At 40.3% G+C, this 20,617-nt stretch overlaps 1 protein-coding gene across 15 annotated transcripts in view; it reads left to right on the top strand.

The window, feature by feature from the left end:
• The window catches only part of ACACA (acetyl-CoA carboxylase alpha), a 280,386-nt gene that overhangs the window by 108,622 nt on the left and 151,147 nt on the right, over window positions 1–20,617 (top strand). For all 15 annotated transcript variants that reach the window (XM_057317769.1, XM_026517535.4, XM_048223482.2 and 12 more), the window contains 10 exons: window positions 10–144; window positions 495–641; window positions 1,207–1,395; window positions 2,322–2,422; window positions 3,168–3,256; window positions 7,500–7,624; window positions 14,528–14,641; window positions 15,859–15,972; window positions 16,987–17,076; window positions 18,616–18,734. In XM_057317769.1, the coding sequence (XP_057173752.1) occupies window positions 10–144; window positions 495–641; window positions 1,207–1,395; window positions 2,322–2,422; window positions 3,168–3,256; window positions 7,500–7,624; window positions 14,528–14,641; window positions 15,859–15,972; window positions 16,987–17,076; window positions 18,616–18,734 (1,223 nt within the window). The remainder of the gene's footprint in view (window positions 1–9; window positions 145–494; window positions 642–1,206; window positions 1,396–2,321; window positions 2,423–3,167; window positions 3,257–7,499; window positions 7,625–14,527; window positions 14,642–15,858; window positions 15,973–16,986; window positions 17,077–18,615; window positions 18,735–20,617) is intronic.

The following is a 20,617-nucleotide window of genomic DNA, read 5'->3' as shown; positions in this document are numbered from 1 at the left end:
TCATTATAGGTGATGAAGATGGTAATGACCTTAACAGCTGCAGAGTCTGGCTGTATCCATTATGTCAAACGGCCTGGAACAGCTCTTGACCCTGGCTGTGTGATAGCCAAAATGCAGTTGGACAACCCCAGCAAGGTCCAACAGGTGAGTGGGAAGGTATTTTCAATTTTGCTCTCCAAGGGCTGATTACATGGTAGTAGTAGTTTAGAGGGGCAGATGATTTCAGTGCTTAGTTTTCTTAAGCTTTTCTTTTCTTAAGCTTCTTTCCCTCTGATCTCATGCCTTGTATTTGTGCTTATCGCGTTATGGAACTAGACTTTGCAAGAATTACTATGATACTAAGATTCTATGATTTCCTCATGACGCTTCCTCCCTTGACTTCTCTCCTTGTAGCTGGGTATGATAAAGGGATGTCTTAATTTTGAATGATGACTCTACGTGTATAACCTGAACAGAAGGTAGTGGATGACTTGATCTCTCATTGGGGTTGACAGGCTGAGCTTCACACGGGTAGTCTGCCACGGATCCAGAGCACAGCACTCAGAGGCGAGAAGCTCCACCGAGTGTTCCACTATGTCCTGGATAATCTGGTCAACGTAATGAATGGATACTGCCTTCCAGATCCTTTTTTTAGCAGCAGGGTATGAATCACTTCTCTTGGGGAGACGATGTACACATAGGGTACCTGTTCTCCAAGATAGTTTAAAAGTCGCATGAGGATTTCTTTAGAGGGAGGGAAAGAAAGCTGTTTGGCCTGAGACCTTGATTTATGGGATTTGTAGTCCTTTTTTTTTTTTTTTTTAAAGATTTATTTATTTATTTATTTATTTAACACAGATAGAGACAGCCAGTGAGAGAGGGAACACAAGCAGGGGGAGTGGGAGAGGAAGAAGCAGGCTCATAGCGGAGGAGCCTGATGTGGGGCTCGATCCCGTAACGCCGGGATCACGCCCTGAGCCGAAGGCAGACGCTCAACTGCCGTGCCACCCAGGCGCCCCGGGATTTGTAGTCTTTAAATCCTTGTTTCGTATCTATGTTACTGACTTCACATTTAATTGGGATTTAAACCAGAGGACAAGGGCAGTGCTAGATGCCTATATTACAGTTTCACAGTAAATACTGTATGGTACTGGATTCAGATATATCACTTTATTTTGGGGATTGTGTTAATTTTGTCTGGATCTTATTTTATTATTTTCTACTCAGGTAAAAGACTGGGTTGAGCGGTTGATGAAGACCCTCAGAGATCCCTCCTTGCCTCTGCTAGAATTGCAGGATATCATGACCAGTGTCTCTGGCCGTATTCCCCCCAATGTGGAGAAGTCTATCAAGAAGGAAATGGCTCAGTACGCTAGCAACATCACATCAGTCCTCTGTCAGTTTCCCAGCCAGCAGGTATATATAGAGTGACACTGTCATTCTCTACTAGCTACCAATTCTGGAGTTCATGTTGTAGGATTGCTTCCTGGGTGGATCCTCTCTCTGGATGTGCTTTTGCAGTCTTGAGTGTTGTGCCCTTCACAAAAAGTGTCTCAAGATATAAGCCCAATAACAAAAGTATTATATGTGAAATGTAAAGTATTTGTGGTTATGAGGAAAACCTGTTGGCCATGTACTTCATAGAGGTTTATTCTTGGGCCTGTGCCCTAAGTAGAGGAATTTTGTGAATTTAAAGTAGGGGGATATTTGTAGTTTTATTAGCAACGACGTCCTTACTACCCCCAGCAGCGTGCTTACCCTTTGCCTGCGAAGCTAATTTACATGTAAGGAGTTAAGCTAGGCAAGCAGGGCATAAAGTTGTGACCTTGACCATAAGCGTATCCTGCCTGTCATGGGTCTCTGGTAAGGTGGTAGCTTTTGTGATACACGCGTTAGTTCATCTGGGAAGGGGTGAAAAGAAAGTAAAGTTGCTTATCTATCTATCTATCTATTTATTTATTTTTATTTATTTATTTTTAAAGATTATTTATTTGACAGAGAGAGACAGCCAGCAAGAGAGGGAACACAAGCAGGGGGAGTGGGAGAGGAAGAAGCAGGTTCCCAGCGGAGGAGCCCGACGGGGGGCTCGATCCCAGGACTCTGGGATCCCGCCCTGAGCCAAAGGCAGACGCTTAACCACTGAGCCACCCAGGCGCCCCTAAAGTTGCTTATTTAACACAAGCCTCTAAACTATGCCCAGTAACTTCCAGCTGCTCCCAACATGTGAAAGACGGAAATGATCATGGTATAATGGAGATTACTAGTGGGGATGCTACACAGGCTAATACTTTGGGTACCCCTTTGTTGGGTTGGGTTCATTTTTTCTCTTTCTTTTGCTTTAGATCGCCAACACCCTAGATAGCCACGCGGCTACACTGAACCGGAAATCCGAGCGGGAAGTCTTCTTCATGAACACTCAGAGCATTGTCCAGCTGGTACAGAGGTACTTACGTGTGACTCCAGAAGATTCCTTTCCCTAAGTAGTCACCAAGAGATTTACCTCAGGTTTGACTAGAGAAACTAGAAAGCACTCGTATCTTAGAAAATACCTTAGATTTTCTAAATATCTTAGAATTGTGAGCTAAAATATTTCTGATGACTTCTTTCTAGTCTACATCTTTTCTGTCGATTATTTAGGCACAGAAATTTCATAGCTTTTTCCTTTCAATTTTGATGAAACTCCCAATTTTTCTTCTGGCACAGGGCCGAATATGACATTCATTCTTCTTAGCTTATGGAGCCAACTGTTGGACTGAAGGAACATTGACAGAACATTTCCAACTTTGAGATGCTCATAAATTTTTCAGATAGCCCTTAGCCATTTCACGAGTGTAGTGATCACTTCTACTTAGTGGGAACTGAACCAGAGTGCTGTTAGGTAGGGCTATCGAGTGGTTTTGGGGTTTGTTTTGTCCTCATTTTTTTCTCTCTCCTTTAATTAAAAAAAAAAAAAAAAAAAAAGAGTCTTGTCTGTAGCCAGATTTCTTAGGTTTAGACTTCAGATTGATCCGGTTAGTTGATTTTAGGCTGGCTTCTGTCCTGTCCTAGAGTTCAGAGGGAAAGCAGTTCAGTAGAAAATCTAGAAAGTAAACCTAGGCTCCAGGTTATTTAACAGTGTTAGCCTGTCGGGTTTTTCAGTGCAGTTTTTCAGTGCAGTTTTTCAGTGCAGACTCTTTCTGCTCTCCTAGGTACCGAAGCGGCATCCGAGGCCACATGAAGGCCGTGGTGATGGATCTGCTGCGGCAGTACCTGCGAGTAGAGACCCAGTTCCAGAATGGTAAGCCTCTTCCTGAGGACTCTGTTTCTGAGAAAGGTTCCCTGTAAGACTGTGCAGCCGCTGAGCCAGTTCTTCCTGTCACGAACACCTCCCATGAACAAACTTGTCCTCCTGTCACCCCTTCCTTAAAAACTAAACCTCCATATCCCACCAATGCCAAGAAAGGACAACAAAACACAGCTTGATGAAGTTGTGAATCCGGTGTGCTTCTGAGAAAGAGTTGAGATAATTTTTCTGGTAGAGATTAGTATTCCCTGTTGATATCTTCTTGACCTTGTTTAGTGTGAGTTGGTTGAGTCATGACCAGGCTGAAATTGAAAAACACTATCTGAAGAGCTTGCCTCTTGACAGCTAATCCACGGATTGAGCCACAGTCATCTGAAAAAGGCTCAGATTTTCCAGTACTTTTCAGTGTATCATTTTGGTGGAATTTATCCCTGGCTTTCTCTGAAGAGCTTCATTAAATGATGTATGAAGTCTCTAAATGTGAAACAACTCTAGCTAAGATTTTAAAAAGCTGCGTGCTGCTGATACTGCTTCATGCCACAAGGTGGCAGTGAAACATCATAGAATTTGAAATACTACGTAACATTTTCTTATATGTTTTGCTTTCTTCTGCATCTTTTAAAGGATGGCTGTGCCACTCATAACCAGCAAAAATACTCAAGTAGAATTAGCAAACTAAATCCAGCAATGTATAAAATAATACGTCACAACGAAATTGTCTTTATCCCACTAATGCAAGCTTGATTAATACTAGAAAAACCAACTACTGTAATGTATCATCTAGTAGATTCAAAGAGGAAGAACCATGGTCATCTAAAGATACGGGGGGGAAAACATTTGACAAAATTTAATATTCATTCGTGAGAAATAAACTCTTGGCAAATGATGAATAAAATGGAATGTCTTTAAACATGTAAATTTCCCCCACAGAAAAATCCGTAGGATACTTCATGCATAATGGTAAAACTGAAAGCATTGTTGAGAGCATTCCCTTTAAGATAGGAATAAGACAAGGGCACCTGCTCTCACTGCTTGTATTCAGCCTCATACTGGATGTCCCAGCCGGTACAGTAAGATAAAAAGAATTAAAAGGTATGAGAACTAGAAAGGAATAAGGAAATAAATCTGCCGCTATTAGATATGATGTCTACCTGGAAAACCTCAAAATAGCCACGTATTTATTATTAGAATTAAAGTCTAACAAGGTTGTTGAATGCAAAAGTCAATATACAAAATCCAGTAGTTTTGTATATCTTTATAGTATAACATTTGTTTAGAAAAGTAGTTTAGAAAAATAGGCCATTAAAATAGCAACCCAAAATATGGAATACCAAGGAATAGGTCTAACAAAAAATGTACAAGCCTCTTTTGAAGAAAATTATAATGAGTAAATGATAATAAAGATCTAAATAAATATCCCAGTCTTAGATTGGAATATACACTTGCCGAGTATTGATTCTCCCTGAATTCATCTGTAGATTCATTGACGTGCCAGTAAAAATCCTAGTAGGGAATATCCATCAAATTTGTCAAGCTAATTCGAAAATTTACATGAAAGAAAAGTCTGACAATAACCAGGATACTTCTAAAGAAATACAAGGTGGAGGGATTTGTCCAGTCAAATATCAAGACCTAATACAAAGCCGTATTAATGAGGAGATAGTGATATTAGTGTAGGGACAGATTAATAGACCAATAGAACATAATAGCCTAGACACAAATCCACACATATATGAAAATTTACATCATAACACAACAGGCATTATAGATCATGAGGAAAGGATAGATTTTTCAGTAAATGGTACTACTACGATGGCTTATTTATTTACAAAACCAGAAAAAGAAATTGGATCCCTACCTTAAACCATACACACAGAAATCAATTCCATATGAATTAAAGACTTAAACATGTTCTATGGAGCAAAACTACTAAATTTTTAGGAGAATAGCCTTATGACCTCAAGGTAGGGAAAATTTTGTCGTAGAAGACAAACAAAGTGCAAATTATACAGGAAAAGGTTGATTAATTTGACCCCGCAAGAGAGCTTCTTTTCATGAAAAAATCCCAAAAAGAGGCTGGAAACATAAGCCACAAAGTGGGAGAATGTATTCACAAAACCTGCACCCAACAAAGGGTGTTAGTAAATAAGTAAAAGACAACCTCATAGAAAAATGGGCAAAAGATAATTCACAAAAGGGAGAATACAAATGATCCACAAATTTATGAAAAGATGTTCAAGCTCATTAGTAATTAGAGAAATGTGAGCATAAATGAGTTTGGCAAACATTAAAAAGTCAGATCAGCTTCCACTGCTTCTGTAAGTGACAGTGCAAATTTCCAAAGTGCAAACCACTTTGGAAAAGTTTGTCAGAACCTAATAGAGCTGAGCTTTTTAAATACTCTTCAACGTAGCGATTTTACTTTTAGATAATAGAATCTGGAGAAACTCTTACATACAAGGAGACATACACAGGCCTATTCGTGGTAGCATTATTCATAATAGCAAAAAAGACAGGAGACAATTAGAACATACCCAGGTAGGGTAGATACTTGAATTCTGGTATATTTCTACAATGGATTACTATGCAGCAGTGAAGTAGATGGACCAAGTTACACATATGAACAAAAGGATGAATTTCAAAAACATAACACTGAGAGATAAATGGAATAAACGTAAAGAAAAGCCAAAGAGTGAGTGACATAAAATTCAGCTTAGCAGTCGTTTCTGAGGGAAGCACGTAGGATCCTTCAAAGATAATTAAAAATGTTCTAAAATAGGTGGTAGTTACCTGGGTGTTTATTCTTCTGTATGTGTATTTCACACAAAAAAAAAGTTTTTAAAAAGAGAACAGTTGGTATCATTGCTTTCTTTCTGCTTAGGGTCTCTGCTATCTTTTCCCTGGGTAAGTAGTCTTTATTTCTCCTGGTCCTAGTAATTCCCTTTACCAAGGTAGATTTCTGTTGTCTCTTCAAAGCTGTCTTGGTTGGGAAAAGTATGAATTTGTATAGGGCGACCAGTTCTTAAATAGCCTCTATTTTGTTCTCAATGGATCTTGTATGAAATTGTCAGTTCTTAAGTATTGTAGCCCACCATTATTCAAATATATTTCATTTTGAAAAAAAAATCTTATGTCAATCTCTAATATTTAAAACACAGCCGAGTTACCCTGGTTGAATGTACTCAGTATTCTAGGAATCCATGGTAACACAGTCGAACTGTTCTGGTTTGTAACTTAACATGGAATCTGAACTGAGGTGATAATCCTTTAGTATTTTCATGATTTTCATAAAATTCTGACCTTGAGTCTTTTCAAACACTAATTCTCCTTTACTTGGAAATTTAATTCTGAGGTAAGCTGTTTTCTGTGAAGAACTGAACATTATATCCCACAGTAGAGATCACCACAGTAAACCTGAAGCTTATGCTTCTGTTGCAAAGCATAACTTTCCTTGTCAGAACTAATGTGCCCCTGGTGGCCTTATGAAGGGCCAGTGAAAATATGCATAACCGTACTCTCCTCACAGACCTTTTGACGTCATGCAAAGTTCTCCTTGATCTCTGCCTTAATATGGTTTTGGAAGCCTAGGCATTGCTTAGCTGTTCCATGAATTTACAGGGCAAAATGTTGATTTCAGAGGTAGCAGCCATCCCTCTTGTAGATATTGACAAGTTTGTGTGGTTTTATTTTTGAGCTAAAACTGTTCCTTACAGTTAGGGTGAAACATTTTCAGTGAGTCAGACATGAAACCAGAATCTCAAGCCAGGGGCAGACTTTAGAGATCATCAAGTTTAATGGTATTGGCATTTCTTTTTAAGCAGCAGAACCCTCTCTGCTAAGGAAACCATTCCAGGAAGCTAAATGAGAGAGTTCAGAGTGAGGGTGGGGGGTTGGAATTATCACCAACCACCCAGTCTCTAAGACATACTTTCCCTCCACCCTTTTTGGGGGGTGTGTGAAAATGAGGCTCAGAGAGGTAAAGCGATTTGCCAAGAAGCACAAAGGAAATTGGTAACAGAGCTAGGCTTTGAGCCCAGGTCTTAGACCAGATTGCCTGACTCCTCATCCAGAGTTTCTTTTACTAAACCTCACTGCCAATTCTGTACAAATTCATCCAGGAAAATTCTTGAGATGTTTCCTCTCACTGCTTATCAGGTGAATCATATAAAAAAACAAATTGCATGTTACTGTGAACATTCATCCATGGATGAGGACCCATTGTTTTTGCTGCTTGCAGGTCACTATGACAAATGTGTGTTCGCCCTTCGAGAAGAGAACAAGAGTGACATGAACACTGTACTGAACTATATCTTCTCTCACGCTCAAGTCACCAAGAAGAATCTTCTGGTCACAATGCTTATTGTGAGTACCACTTTTCAGAACGTATAAGGATGGTTGATGTGAAGAAAGCATTTCTCCTTCCCGAGGTTCTGTGGTCAGAGGAAAAGCTCCTGTCTTTTGTAATTTGGGGATGAGTGGTGCTTGGGTTGTAGGTGAACAGTTTCTCACCTCTCCCTCTGTCCTTGACCTGAAGGAACCTGCTCCAGCCAGGACAGGACTGTTGGGGGTGTTGTACATGGAGTCATGCACAGGAACTCAGATCTCTTGACTCGGCTTAGAGATGCCTTGTGCGTCCCCATTTCTGCTGTCACTCACGACAGTAGCTTTAAAATGTTATCTAGCCAGTATACTTTGTCATGATAACTCTTGTTTGTTCCATGAATATCAGCAAGGGCTCTTAGGTCCCAAAACTTAAGAACAAGAAACAGTGTTAGAATTTCAGTACTGCCCCTCCCACCAAAGAAATTTAAATTTATTCTGCATCTTTTTTAGGTCCCTTTCTCTCTTACTTACATGGAACTCTAAGCTCAGATTCTTGTACTGGTAGTGGATACATGCTTTTTTCCCCATAACCTCGTAATATGAGAATTAGTAGAACGTGGGAAATAGAGGCGAGACTAGTAAATGTGATTACAATTAATGTACATTTGACCAGTGGGTAGAAGTTTTGTGGACTTTGGACTTAAGAATTTTTAAAGATGATCTGTAAGTCCTTCACTCCTAGAGTTTTCCAGTTGGGTTAGTTCTAGGAATCAAAAGAACTGTAGTACTATTCTTAGAGCCCATGAACAGCTGCCCGGCTACTGTCTGTTGGTCTTTTTTGGAGACCAAAGTACCTTTTCACTCCTAGAATTTCCTCTTTTGTCCCTTTGTGGAATTGGCATTCTTGGTACCTTGATTCCATTATTTCTTCTCAGAGGAAAAAAAAACTATAAATCGTCACTGCTGTTTTTTATTTCATAGTTCAGAATAAAGGGAAACTAGCTCACGTTTCTGGTTAACAGCAGTGCCACAACTTCCTGTCTGCCTCGCTGGTTAACTCTCAAGATATAACATTTTTTTAGAATAGTCACTTTTAAAAACATGTAATTACAGGGAGAGTTCATTACTTTTGCTACCCTAGAATGGCTAGATGGTGGGGAAATCAGAAGATGCATCTGAAAGGAAAAAATATATATCAGCACTATGTAATATTTCAACTTCCCCAATTGACAGGTTTCAGCAAAGAAGTGCTATTATCTATGGCAATTTGTTGATTTTTTTTTTCCTTCAATCAAAAGAAGGAAGGAATCTCTGGCCAGTTAGTTGCTTTTTAAAATTTCAATACAAGGATTGCTAATTCTCATTTGGATAAAACAAGACTTTTCGGCAGAAAGGGATAATGAGGAGGGAGTGGAAGAATCTCTCAGTTTGGACCTAAAATGGGGTGTATTTGCCTTTTTAGGGAGCTAATGATGGTGAGTTTTCATTTTATTATGATTACCTTTTTAAGGACTTAACAGTTTTCTGCACTAAAAATAGACAAAGCCCAGAATCCTTGGAGCAGCAGAAGAGTAATGATCGTCCAGGACTGTCGCTGGGTTTCTTAAATTCTAATTTGTAAGATATAGGGGCTCGGCTCGCTCCTTTTGCGGAGTGATTGTAAGTAACGCTTGCCTTAAGAATCTCATTATTGGAACACGGAGCCATATTTCCTCTGAGAATTCTGGAGTAGCTTTGAGCCGGGGCTGTTCATTTCTCAAGTAATCACGCTGGTGTGATGGAGAGAGAAAATGGCAGCTGTTCGGAGCTCAGGCCTTCAATTTTCTTCAGAGTCCAGTCACTCAAGTGTGTAATTACACGGGGGTGCTGCAGAGGCGTTGGGCCCTGTCAGAGAACTGGTTTGAGGCTTTGCTTTCTGCTTTTGCCAGTCAGGACAGGCAGAAGCCAATGGGACTCTGACTTGCTGCTGTTCTTTTTTTCCCCACCTTGTCATCCTGATTACTTCTTACCTGCATGGATAGTGCCCAAACTTTCTTTCCAACAGGCTGAGCTCTTTGGAGAAAAGAGCTGTTGTTAGTGTTTGGGTTTGGAGGAATAGGGTGGATGGGGAGGAGAGGGGGAGGGGGAGGAGGAAGAGGAGGAGGGAAAGGTTGAAGATGTGAACCAGAAAGATGGATTTGTCCTTTTCTTTATTTTGGCATTTCACATTTTTCTTAAAAAAAAACAACAACAAAGCAAAACTCAGTAAACAAAGCCTAGGATCTGTAGGCTTTCATATCATTGAATTTCTCTTGAAACATCAGCTACTTTCACTTTATCTTAGAGATTTGTAAATCAAGAAGTTAATTGATATGCTTGAGCTGAGGGCCAGCTAGCCCTGTCCTATTAGGCAGCAGGAATGAGAGCTCAAGAGGTGTTCCTTTCTGATCTGATCTTACCGAACACCAGATGGGGGTCTCCTCATTCCTTCTTTGGTAATGGGCAGGTCTCACCGCCATCACCCCGCCCCACATCTGCATTAATATTGGTGGCTGGTAAAAGCTATTGTACTTGTTTGGCTCACTCTTTCTATAGGTCTCACTGCCTTTTACAGATATCACCTGGACATGGTAGCATTCGAATTCCCCAGGTTATGTTCTCTGCCACTTCCCCTTTCTCTGCTTACCTTGGCTTCCTGATTGATGGTTATGTGCCCGGCATTTCAATCTTTGCTTTCTAGAAGTAGGATTGTTGATGGTGTGCTTTGCTGAGCTAGATGATGATTTCTGGGGCTTTTGAACCTAGAGGGAGGGATCAAGACAATCAGGCTTCTGTGAATCAGTGCTACAAAACGTGGGCTGCTCCGAGGAAGCCCTCAGCCCCTCCAGGCGTTAGCAGAGCGCCCAGTAGTAACTTGCCTCCAGGACTCTTGAGCAAATTTGTTCTAATCTTTCACCCTGTCTGGAAAGCAGAATACCAAGTAAAATGCTAAAGTCCTATCATTTTTCCTCTATTTGGAGGAACATGGTGCCTCGATTAAAACCAAAGTCTGGAAGACCAAATTAATTTTTTTGAAAGCTCTATTTCTTACATTTGATTTCATAGGAAAAAGCTTAGAACATTGTTTATGTTTACTTAGAGATACTTAAGAGATTTTTTTTTTCTTTTTAAGAGAGAGCTCGAGTGGGGAGGGGCAAAGGGAGGAGAGAGAGAATCTTGATAAAACGCAGGGCTTGATCTCACAACCCTGAGATCAAGATCTGAGCCGAAATCAAGAGTTGGACGCTTAACCAACTGAGCTACCCAGATACCCTTATTTAAGATTGTTTGGCCAATTTAAGCAGTTTGGCACCAATAAAAAGTATCAACATCCTTGTAGCTGTCTAAATAGCAAAGTACGTATCCAGTAGCCGCCTTGATGCTAGGTAGTCCTCCCCTCACTACTTCTGATATGGTCCACGTGACCATGATAAACAACCATGCTCCTTATGAGTAATGCCATCCGTGCCTGTGAGCCTCTGATTTGGTTTAGATGGGGAGCCTTTCCTTCTTGCTCTTAACATGACTGCAAATAATTTTGTCCAATGTGTAAATAAAGAAGTTGTCTTTCTCAGTGAACCCAAGTTTACTGAAAAAGGGTGATATTGCTGCATAACTTTGACTATGGTTTTGACACTTAAGCATATTTGTTATATTTCTGCAAATCTGAAATATTCCCTGTTGTTAGCCACCATCCAGTTTAAGAATAAATATAAGAAATAAGTGATACCAACCTTAGCCATTACTGAATAATTATGTTCACTTTAGCCTACAGATTTTTGCAATCTGTAATCCCAGAATCAGCAGTTAGGCTCATTAAAAGAACGTCTTTATATTGAGGAAACACATCTGCTGACATAGTTGCCATTTAATGTCATTGTTACAAAGTGTTCACCAGAATTAGATGGCGATGTTGGGCTTCCCATAGGAAGCCTGTCTCTAGGCTAGAGGGCCATAAACTTCCTTCTGGATGTTTATATCTTCGGATGGTTGGTTCTGATGAATAGAATGGTCTTTAGTGCCTGGTGGTTTCTTTTAGGACCTGAACATTGTCCAGGTCAGGGACAAGAGAAGGTTGAGAAGGTTACTTTATATGTGATTTCCTATTGCCAGTCTTTTTCTAAGTAGTCGTGATGACCATGGAGAAATAATATTTGAATGGAAAATCCAAGTCAGGATAAACTAATGGAGGTAGTGGTTTCTTGATACTGTATTTGATGCTTCATGTCCCAGAAAGGTCTGGTTTCTGTACTTTATCACAAGGAGCCTGGGAAGACTGTCATTTGGTGATTGTGAATGAATAATTATGTCCCGATTATTTTTTTTTTAATCTCCATAGTTCACTTTTCTTTCAGATACTATTTCTTTTTCCCTACCCTGCTTCCCTTCCTTTTCTCTCATAGTGGAAAGATGAATCCAAAAAAAGTGGCTTTTTAAAAAAGTGGTTTTGTGTGTTAAGTTAGAAGATGATCTGTAGTTAGGCAAGAGGATAGCTCCATTGTTATGTATGTATTTTAGTTTAATCTCAAAAGGTAAACCTGGATTTCCTTTCAAGGGAAAACATTCCCCATCAGAGCTCTTGCGTCCAATACAAGTAGGTAGCTAATGTTCTTATTTTGTCATGTTGGCTTTTCTTGTTAGATGTTGAGACTTGAATCTGGCTGTTTGCAGAGTAGCTGAGTTTTATTATGTAGGACACCTGTTAGGTTTTTAGATCTTTCAGTGGGTCTTTCTGATGAGTGGAGTAAGAACCTCAGAAAGGAATACTTTTCTCTGTTAGGAACATTGGGAAAAGAGGGATTTGGTAGGAAAAACTTGTCTTGATTTCCCTATCCACTGTTACCTATCTGTTCTTCTGTCTTCCTGTGGTCTTGTCTCTGGTGATTTTATATATTCCTTTGAAATTGTCTTTTTGCTCCTTAGTTTTCAACAAAAGATGCAACTTAGTTGCATTGTTTCCCTCCTTTTTTCTTTTATGCCCTAGGGTACGTGGAGAGGCCCTCTGGTCCATGACTCCACCCTCAACCAAACCCTGGATTTACAGTCACCTATTAGCCACTTCTCTCCTCCCCTCGTAAATTCCTTTCACTAAACAGGTGAATCTTCTCACTCAGATCAGTGAATTCCCTGTTTTCAACAGGTGAAAACAATACTTGCACTTCCTTAACTATAAACCCCATCATCTGTTTTATGTCTTGACATTTGGAGCCGACTTCTGGTTGGTGGACTGGAGAACCAGAAACTATTTCCTGTTTCATAATGTTTGAAAAGGGGCCTGGGTGGCCTGGGCGGTTGAGTGTTCGACTCTTGGTTTTGGCTCAGGTCATGGTCTCAGGACTGTGAAATCGAGCCCCGTGTTGGGCTCGCAGTCAGCATGGAGTCTGCTTGAGATTCTCTGCTCGCTCGCTCTCAAATAAATAAATAATAAAAATCTTTAAAAGAGGAAAAAAAATGTTTGAGAAACGTTCTTCTCCGCATGGTGGTGCTGAGTACTCCAAAGCTGTTTACCCAGTGATGTGGAAGGTAGTAGGGGTTATAGAAAAGGTGTTTTGGGAAATGCATATCTGCCCCGAAAGCCTCAAACTTTTGTTTATACTGTTGTGATAAAAGGACGATAAAGAGTATGCCTGAGATGAGGAAGGTAAGTATAACCTGGAGATTCTTCAGGAAAAAGGCTGATAATCAAGGTAGGAAGAAAATCAGAAGGCAGCAACAGCAAGCCTTTGGGAATCTGGTCATCTTTCATGTCCTGTTGGTAGTAGAGGGAGAATAAAAATTCACTGCAATATAAAGGAAGTTGTTTCAAACTCCAAGTAGAGGAACTGTGCCTAAACGTGTATATTTTATGTGGTATGGTGTTAGGAACTTCTATAAATAGCTCTGTAAATTTCAGAAAAGGACAGACATTTCAGAAAACAGGATTTTTTCAGCTAAGATGAAAATTACATGGATAATAGATGAATTTTGGGAGTGAACTAATATTCCACTGGAGAAGAAACATTTTTCTCAAAATATGATAGAGAATTTTTTTCTTAAGTTTTGACTTTAGGAGAGGAAGTACCCAATTGAATAAACCCATGGACTGTATAGTAGGAGCGTGGTTTTTCCCTCTGATCCAGCTAAGGATTCACCATGTTTAGTTATCCTGGAATGATTCCTGGTACAGCAAGAGGATACATGATTTCGGGTATAGAATTGTCAGCATATGAGATGGTGTTTTTATTTAGTGTGTGTTTTTAAATGAATAATTTGTTCTTGTGCTTCTGTTTTGCACCCTCCTGGGATGCTGAACATTTGGCATGTGGAATGAAAACCACCAGGAGTGGTTCCTTTTGCTTTATTATGCCTTCTTTCCAAAAGTGGGAGAGGGAACAGGAAAGCCTTTAGTCCCCCCTCTTAAAACTCTGAGGCCTCATCTGTTAGGTTTTACTCAGAATCCCCAGACCCCTTAAAAGGTCTGGGATGATTTCTTCATGTTAAAAGTACAGTGTCGATTTGTAAAGAAATTCACTAGGAATTTTGAATATGAATGACTGAGGGATTTGGGTTTCTCCTTATCAGTGGCTTCCTCTGGGATCTTCTTGACCACATTGTTTGGAATAAAAATAAGTTTGGGGCGCCTTGGGTGGCTCAGTCGTTAAGGCTCAGGGTGTGATCCCAGGGTCCTGGAATGGAGCCCCACATCAGGCTCCTCCGCTGGGAGCCTGCTTCTTCCTCTCCCACTCCCCCTGCCTGTGTTCCCTCTCTCGTTGGCTGTCTCTGTCAAATAAATAAATAAAATCTTAATGCAAACTTCTTGTAATTTTTTTTTCTTATTAATCCCGCTATGTTTACTTTGTTTTTGTCCCCTTTTCCTATTTCAGAGTTCTAGCCACAATTCTTTTTAATGTGGATGTGTATGTGTTTTTTCACACTAACAATTAGGACCAGTTGTGCGGTCGGGACCCTACTCTCACCGACGAGCTGCTGAATATCCTCACAGAGCTAACTCAGCTCAGTAAGACCACCAATGCCAAAGTGGCGCTCCGAGCACGCCAGGTAAGGCTTTGTGTTGGTTATCTTGAGGGAAAAATGGTTTTCATAGACTGGGTGCTCTTAGAAACAGTGAGCGTTGACTCTGTCACCTGACAAAGATCGTGCGTTTTCCCACATGTCTTCTCATTGCCTTCAGAACAAATGTTTTCATGTGGTACATTTTTTAAAGAGGAAGGAAAACATTAACGTTGAGTCTCTTTAAAATAGAAGGCTTTTTTCCTCTTATATAATTCTGTTACCGTTTACCTTTCCTAGGAGCCTTGTGATAGTAAACCAGGGTCACATGGAGGAAAGGAGGCTAAGGGATGGCAATAAACTCAATATTTTTCACTTCCCAAAGGGAGCTTAGAAGCAGGTGAAAACTTTTTTAAGTGTGTAGGAAAAAATCAAGTGTGGAAAGCAGAAAGATAATGCAATGAATCCGAAATGCTGGCAATCAGAACAACCCTAGAGAAGTCTGGTTAGTTTCACCCTGTAGTCTTCATTTCCATTCCAAAAGGTTTCAGCAGGGAAGCCAAGAAGTGGCCCTCCCTTTGTGTTGCAGTGCACGGGCATTGACAAGGAAGCAGCATTTGAAGCTGTTCAGTGACCTTCTGCTTTCTCCGCAATTGTATCCATGTCACTGAGCTACTCAAAGTTATTGAACCTCTCAGTGACCTGCTGAGACTATTCAGGTCCCACCGTGTCCCTGTATGTTTGTGACACTGCTCCTCACACGCATTGGTGTTCCATCCCGACGCCTTCTCCTTGATACCAAGTACCTGGGGCTGTCAGAGCAGCTTTTCCTAGTCCTTTCTACTTCGGAGTTGCAAAAGCCTAGCTCTGTTGCCTCCACTCTCCACAGCTGCTCCCTGCCAGACCTGATTCCCAATTAACAGCTAGTCATGCAGTCTCCAGGACTAGCAGCTTTGCAATGGTAAATCACATGCGCTGAGGGAACTTGACTGAAGCTGTTTTCTCTCCCTCCCCCGCTGCCCACCCCCCCCCATGGGAAATTGCTCACAACGCAAATCACAGCTAGAGTCAACCGAGATGCAATATTTGGTGGCATTGGCTTTACGTTACAGGACCTAGAAGTTGTTTTACTTGGTCTCTGTTTTATCTTTGATGCCTGCACTTACAGATTTATATTTATTGCTTTTGTATCAGAGCTGCCTAATAGGAGGCTAGAATAATCACTCCCTCAGGAACTTATGCCTCTTATTTTGCTCTCACTCTAGGTTCTTATTGCGTCCCATTTGCCATCATATGAGCTTCGCCATAACCAAGTAGAGTCCATCTTCCTTTCAGCAATTGACATGTATGGACATCAGTTTTGCATTGAGAACCTGCAGGTATACATGTAGTCCCTTTCTACCACTGTGCACTCTTGTCCCCTTTATTCCCAAGCATGATTTAATTAATCGCTCTATTTTGATTTTCTGTGTAGTGAAGTTTCATGCCTTGACTTTATAAAATGATGTATACTTACTATATTTTTTTTCATAAAAATGCTGTTAGAATTGTGGTTGAACTTAAAAATCAGATAGGCCTGCCTTGGTAGACGTGTCCTGTTGAAGTCTTTGCCTCTTATGCTTTTTATCCAGAATATATTCTAGGCTAGAATTAAGTGGTTGCACTGGTTGATGTCTGATATTTGAATCAGATGTGTAAATAGGTAGGTAGTCTTCTAGAGACAAAACTACTTAAGTCATTTCAGTTTCATTTTTATTATAATGCTTACTATTAAGCTTTATACAGAGCCTATTTTATAGAGGAGTATTGGCTACTTTTACTACTAATTGAGAGGACCTTGACTATTACTTTTTTGACAACATCATTTCCTCAGGAATGACATTCTATTTTTCTACCTTTAAATAAGAGTAATATTGTTTTATCTAGCCAAGGGAGTCTTCAGGCTTTCTGTCAGATTTCCTTCTGGGGAACCTGGGAGGAGGGGGAGGATGTTTTTGCTTATTTGGTTCATAGTTGAAACAGAGGGTTTCAACTGGGGTCCAAATCTGTGGTTTACCATAGTGGAGGATTGAGACAATATTTAAGAGGTTGGGTACAAATATGTGTCAGGAAGGATATTAATTATGGTCACTAATGATGAGTTGTTAGTGTATTACTTTTAAGAATTTTACATATATTAATTCTTCTGATACTCACAACAGACCCATGAGGATAGGTATCATTTTCCCCATTTTGTAACTAAGGAAGCTGGGACACAAAGAAGGTTAAGTTCATATATGACATTCGTCGACAGAATTCTTGGGTTACTCTGAGTGCTTCAAATGCAAAATATTGTGCACTGAAATTGTTCTCTTTTGGATGTAGTTGTTTAAGCTTGTCTCTGTGCCTTCCAGAAACTCATCTTGTCTGAAACATCTATTTTTGACGTCCTACCAAACTTCTTCTATCACAGCAACCAGGTAGTGAGGATGGCAGCTCTGGAGGTGAGTTTTCATAGCAACATGATGTGACCTTTTCTAGGTTTCTAGCTGATTTCTTCTGTCCACTTGGCTATTCTGTCAGTCCTTTTTCTTCGGCCGTAAGGTTGGTGCTTTGGCGTCGTTTTTTCCTCTGAAACAAACACTTGCTTTTAGTCAAGTGTTTCAGCTGAACTAATCACCACTTCGGGCTCCAATCTTAGGAAAATAGCTGCCAACAGTTCTCAATAGTCTCTACTTTTCCAGATATTTGAATTAGGATTCCCTATAAAACAATAAGTGAAAAACCATATGGCTGACCAGAACATATTCCATTTTATGATCTGGGCCAAATAAAATGGATTTTAGTTATCTTCTGAATTTTCAGGCAGCTCTTATGAAATATTTTGTCCTGAGAAAGAAAGTAATAACATTTAATGAACTGTGTTTTAGGTGCTTTACTCTTTTTCTCATTTACCCCTACCATTACTTCATGAAGTAAAAAGAAAGTGAGACTCAGAGTTTGTGACTTGTCCACATTTATGTAGATAATAAGTGGAAGAGTTTGCATTTGAACCCAGGTCAGTCGGACTCAAAGACTTTTCTGTTTCCACTACAGCCCTCTACCTCATTAAGCACAAAAATTGCAGGCCCTGAATACTACTGTAAAATTGCCAAGCAGATGTCTTTTGAAAATGAAGAAAAGGAGTATCTTAGATGATTTTATGTAACACGGCATCACTACAATCTGTTGCAAGCTCCTTTGGCTTACTTTTTATTTGTATTCTGTGGATAGAATGTAATGTATCCTACTCAGTAAATACCAAATTTGGAAAATATCTAAGTGTCTTAGAGTGCTTTCAAGTCATTTAATGAGAAATCTCCTTATGTACCTCACATGATGCTAGAATCCCTTGTAGCATTTTATGTGCATGGCAAATTGGCTGTGAAGTGCACAAGATCAGACGGGCGGTTTTTGCTGAGACGGAGCCTGTTGCTGTTTCTTTTAACTCTTGAGTCAGGTTGGTGCGTGTGAGCTGTTACGTCACGTTATGTCTTACTGCTCTTGCCTACGGTTTGGAGGATATAAGTCATCTAAAATAATTCGGGGCAGTGGGAAAACAGATGCAGGATAGTAAAAGAGTTGAAGTGTTCAACAATTGTCTGTCTCCTGCCTTCACTCCACAGGCGGCTCAGCACCAGTACCTCCCATGTTTCTCACCGCTTGCTTTTATCTTCTGTTGAAACGGTTGTGCGCAATGAGTTAATAGTCGTGATTCTGTATGCTCGCTTTTACTAATGATCGAACTTTCTCGTGAGTTTGGCTTAGTGTGAAGGGTTTATGACCCAGCCAGTGGTGTCCCACAGGCGCAGGCTAGTTTTAGTTCCATTTACAGTCACGGTATAGCTTTAAGACCTCAGCCTTATTAATTGAAGCAAGTTGTTTATGTTCAGAGCCTTCTTCTACATCGCATACCTCTTCTCAGGACTGTCTTTTTCCTGGGCTAAGCATCTCTTAGTTTTTGTTCCTGAGGTGGTATTTACTGAGGATTCATTTTTCACCAGGTTTATGTTCGAAGGGCTTATATTGCCTATGAACTTAACAGTGTACAGCACCGCCAGCTTAAGGACAACACCTGTGTGGTGGAGTTCCAGTTCATGCTGCCCACCTCTCATCCAAACAGGTGAGTTTGAACTGGGACGTGCATCTGAGCCAGCCAGATATGTATCAGGAGAGTTAGGGGGAGTAACGGATGTGACAATTCCATGCGTTTTTGGTTTCGGCTAGAAACAGAGCAGAAAATGAACAAATTTAAATCATGAGAGAAGAGCCTCTTGGTACCTGCTTTTTTTTTTTTTTTTTAAATCTTTGACCTGGAGAGGTGAAGTGTAGTCTAATTAAGATAGAAATTTGATGGGCGCCTGGGTGGCTCAGTTGGTTGAGCAGCTGCCTTTGGCTCATGTCATGATCTCAGGGTTCTGGGATCGAGCCCCACCCTAGGCTCCCTACCCAGCGGGGAGTTTGCTTCTCCTTCTGCCCCTCCCCCGACCTGGGCTCACACACGTGTACTCTGTCTCTCTCAAATAAAATCTTAAAAAAAATAAAAATTTGAGGATTACTCCATCATTCCTGTTTCCTTGTATTATGTCACTGAGGAAACCTAGTTCTTTTCTTTCTTTTCTTTTTTCAAGTCAGAATTTACTGGCATTTTACTTGCTGGAACTTTGCCAGAAAATCACTTTTCTTTTTTTTTTTTTTAGCAGTTTAAGTCAAACAGTTGGAAGATGAAAATATTTTGGGTGGAGGCTCCTGGGTGGCTTGGTCAGTTAAGCATCTGACTCTAGATCTCAGGGTCATGAATTCAAACCCCAAGTTGGAGCCTACCTTAAAAAAAAAAAAAAGAACTCAGGCGGAATGCTTTTCTTTTCTATATATTTGTTATAGGTTAATGGAAATTTAAATCAGGTTTTAAAAATCATACTTCAGGGGCGCCTGGGTGGCACAGCGGTTGGGCGTCTGCCTTCGGCTCAGGGCGTGATCCCGGTGTTCTGGGATCGAGCCCCACATCAGGCTCCTCCGCTCTGAGCCTGCTTCTTCCTCTCCCACTCCCCCTGCTTGTGTTCCCTCTCTCGCTGGCTGTCTCTCTGTTGAATAAATAAATTTAAAAAAAAATCTTTAAAAAAAATAGATTAAAAAAATAATAAAAATCATACTTCAGAAGCAAACTGAAATTTGACTAAACTATATAATTAAGCCATTCTAATTCCATTATTTTTCCCTTCCTAAGCCCTTTAAGAAATAAGATGTACATACAGAAATTTTCAGTATTGCTTTGGTTTTAAGATGAAAATACTTTATCTTGTACACTGATTTATTTTTAAAGTATTCTGAGGCAGTGAAAACCGAGGAATCCCACCCACGCCTATGGTCATCCCCTCCTGTATTTTCATTCTTTTTAGTAATACCATAGGAAATATAAATACCACAGCCAATCTTAAGCTGCCCCCCTCCATTTCTTCTTTATGGCCTTTGGTTCTTCACTTCGTATTACAAAGTACTGTGTCTTCAGGGATCCTTGGTTATGGACAACAGAAATGGTTTTGTTCTGAATTGCTACTTCACCCAGAGCAATAGAAACCCTTCCTGGAGACAAAGAAGTCTGTGCTGAGACTTTTGGCCACTGGATGCCACTGTTGATCCAGCAGAGGTCAGCAGATGGGCAGAGGCATCTTCAGAGAAAGTACTTCTCTTCTTTGTCTCAGAAGATCCTTTCACATCTCCACCTCGAAAATACCTTATGGCTGGCAGAGAAAAGCATATATCCTTGATTTAGCAAGCATCTCTCGGTACATTTTTGCCTCCATGGATTTCAGAATCTCATTTTCTAGAAACGAATGGTTGTCCTTCAGCGAGCGGCGAAGTGCTCACGGCACACATGGGCTCAGCACTCGGTCTTCTTTCTTTTCCTGCATTCCTTGAATAATTGTAGAGAACTACATGCTATACTTAATGCTCCTTGTAATTCTCAGGACATTCTCCTTTTCTTCCTGCTTTCTACTACCTCTT

The sequence above is a fragment of the Ursus arctos genome, unplaced genomic scaffold (assembly GCF_023065955.2).
Source record: "Ursus arctos isolate Adak ecotype North America unplaced genomic scaffold, UrsArc2.0 scaffold_24, whole genome shotgun sequence".
Classification (NCBI taxonomy): domain Eukaryota; kingdom Metazoa; phylum Chordata; class Mammalia; order Carnivora; family Ursidae; genus Ursus; species Ursus arctos.
The sequence above is the reverse complement of the archived record's forward strand: the minus strand, read 5'-3'. Positions and strand labels throughout refer to the sequence as shown.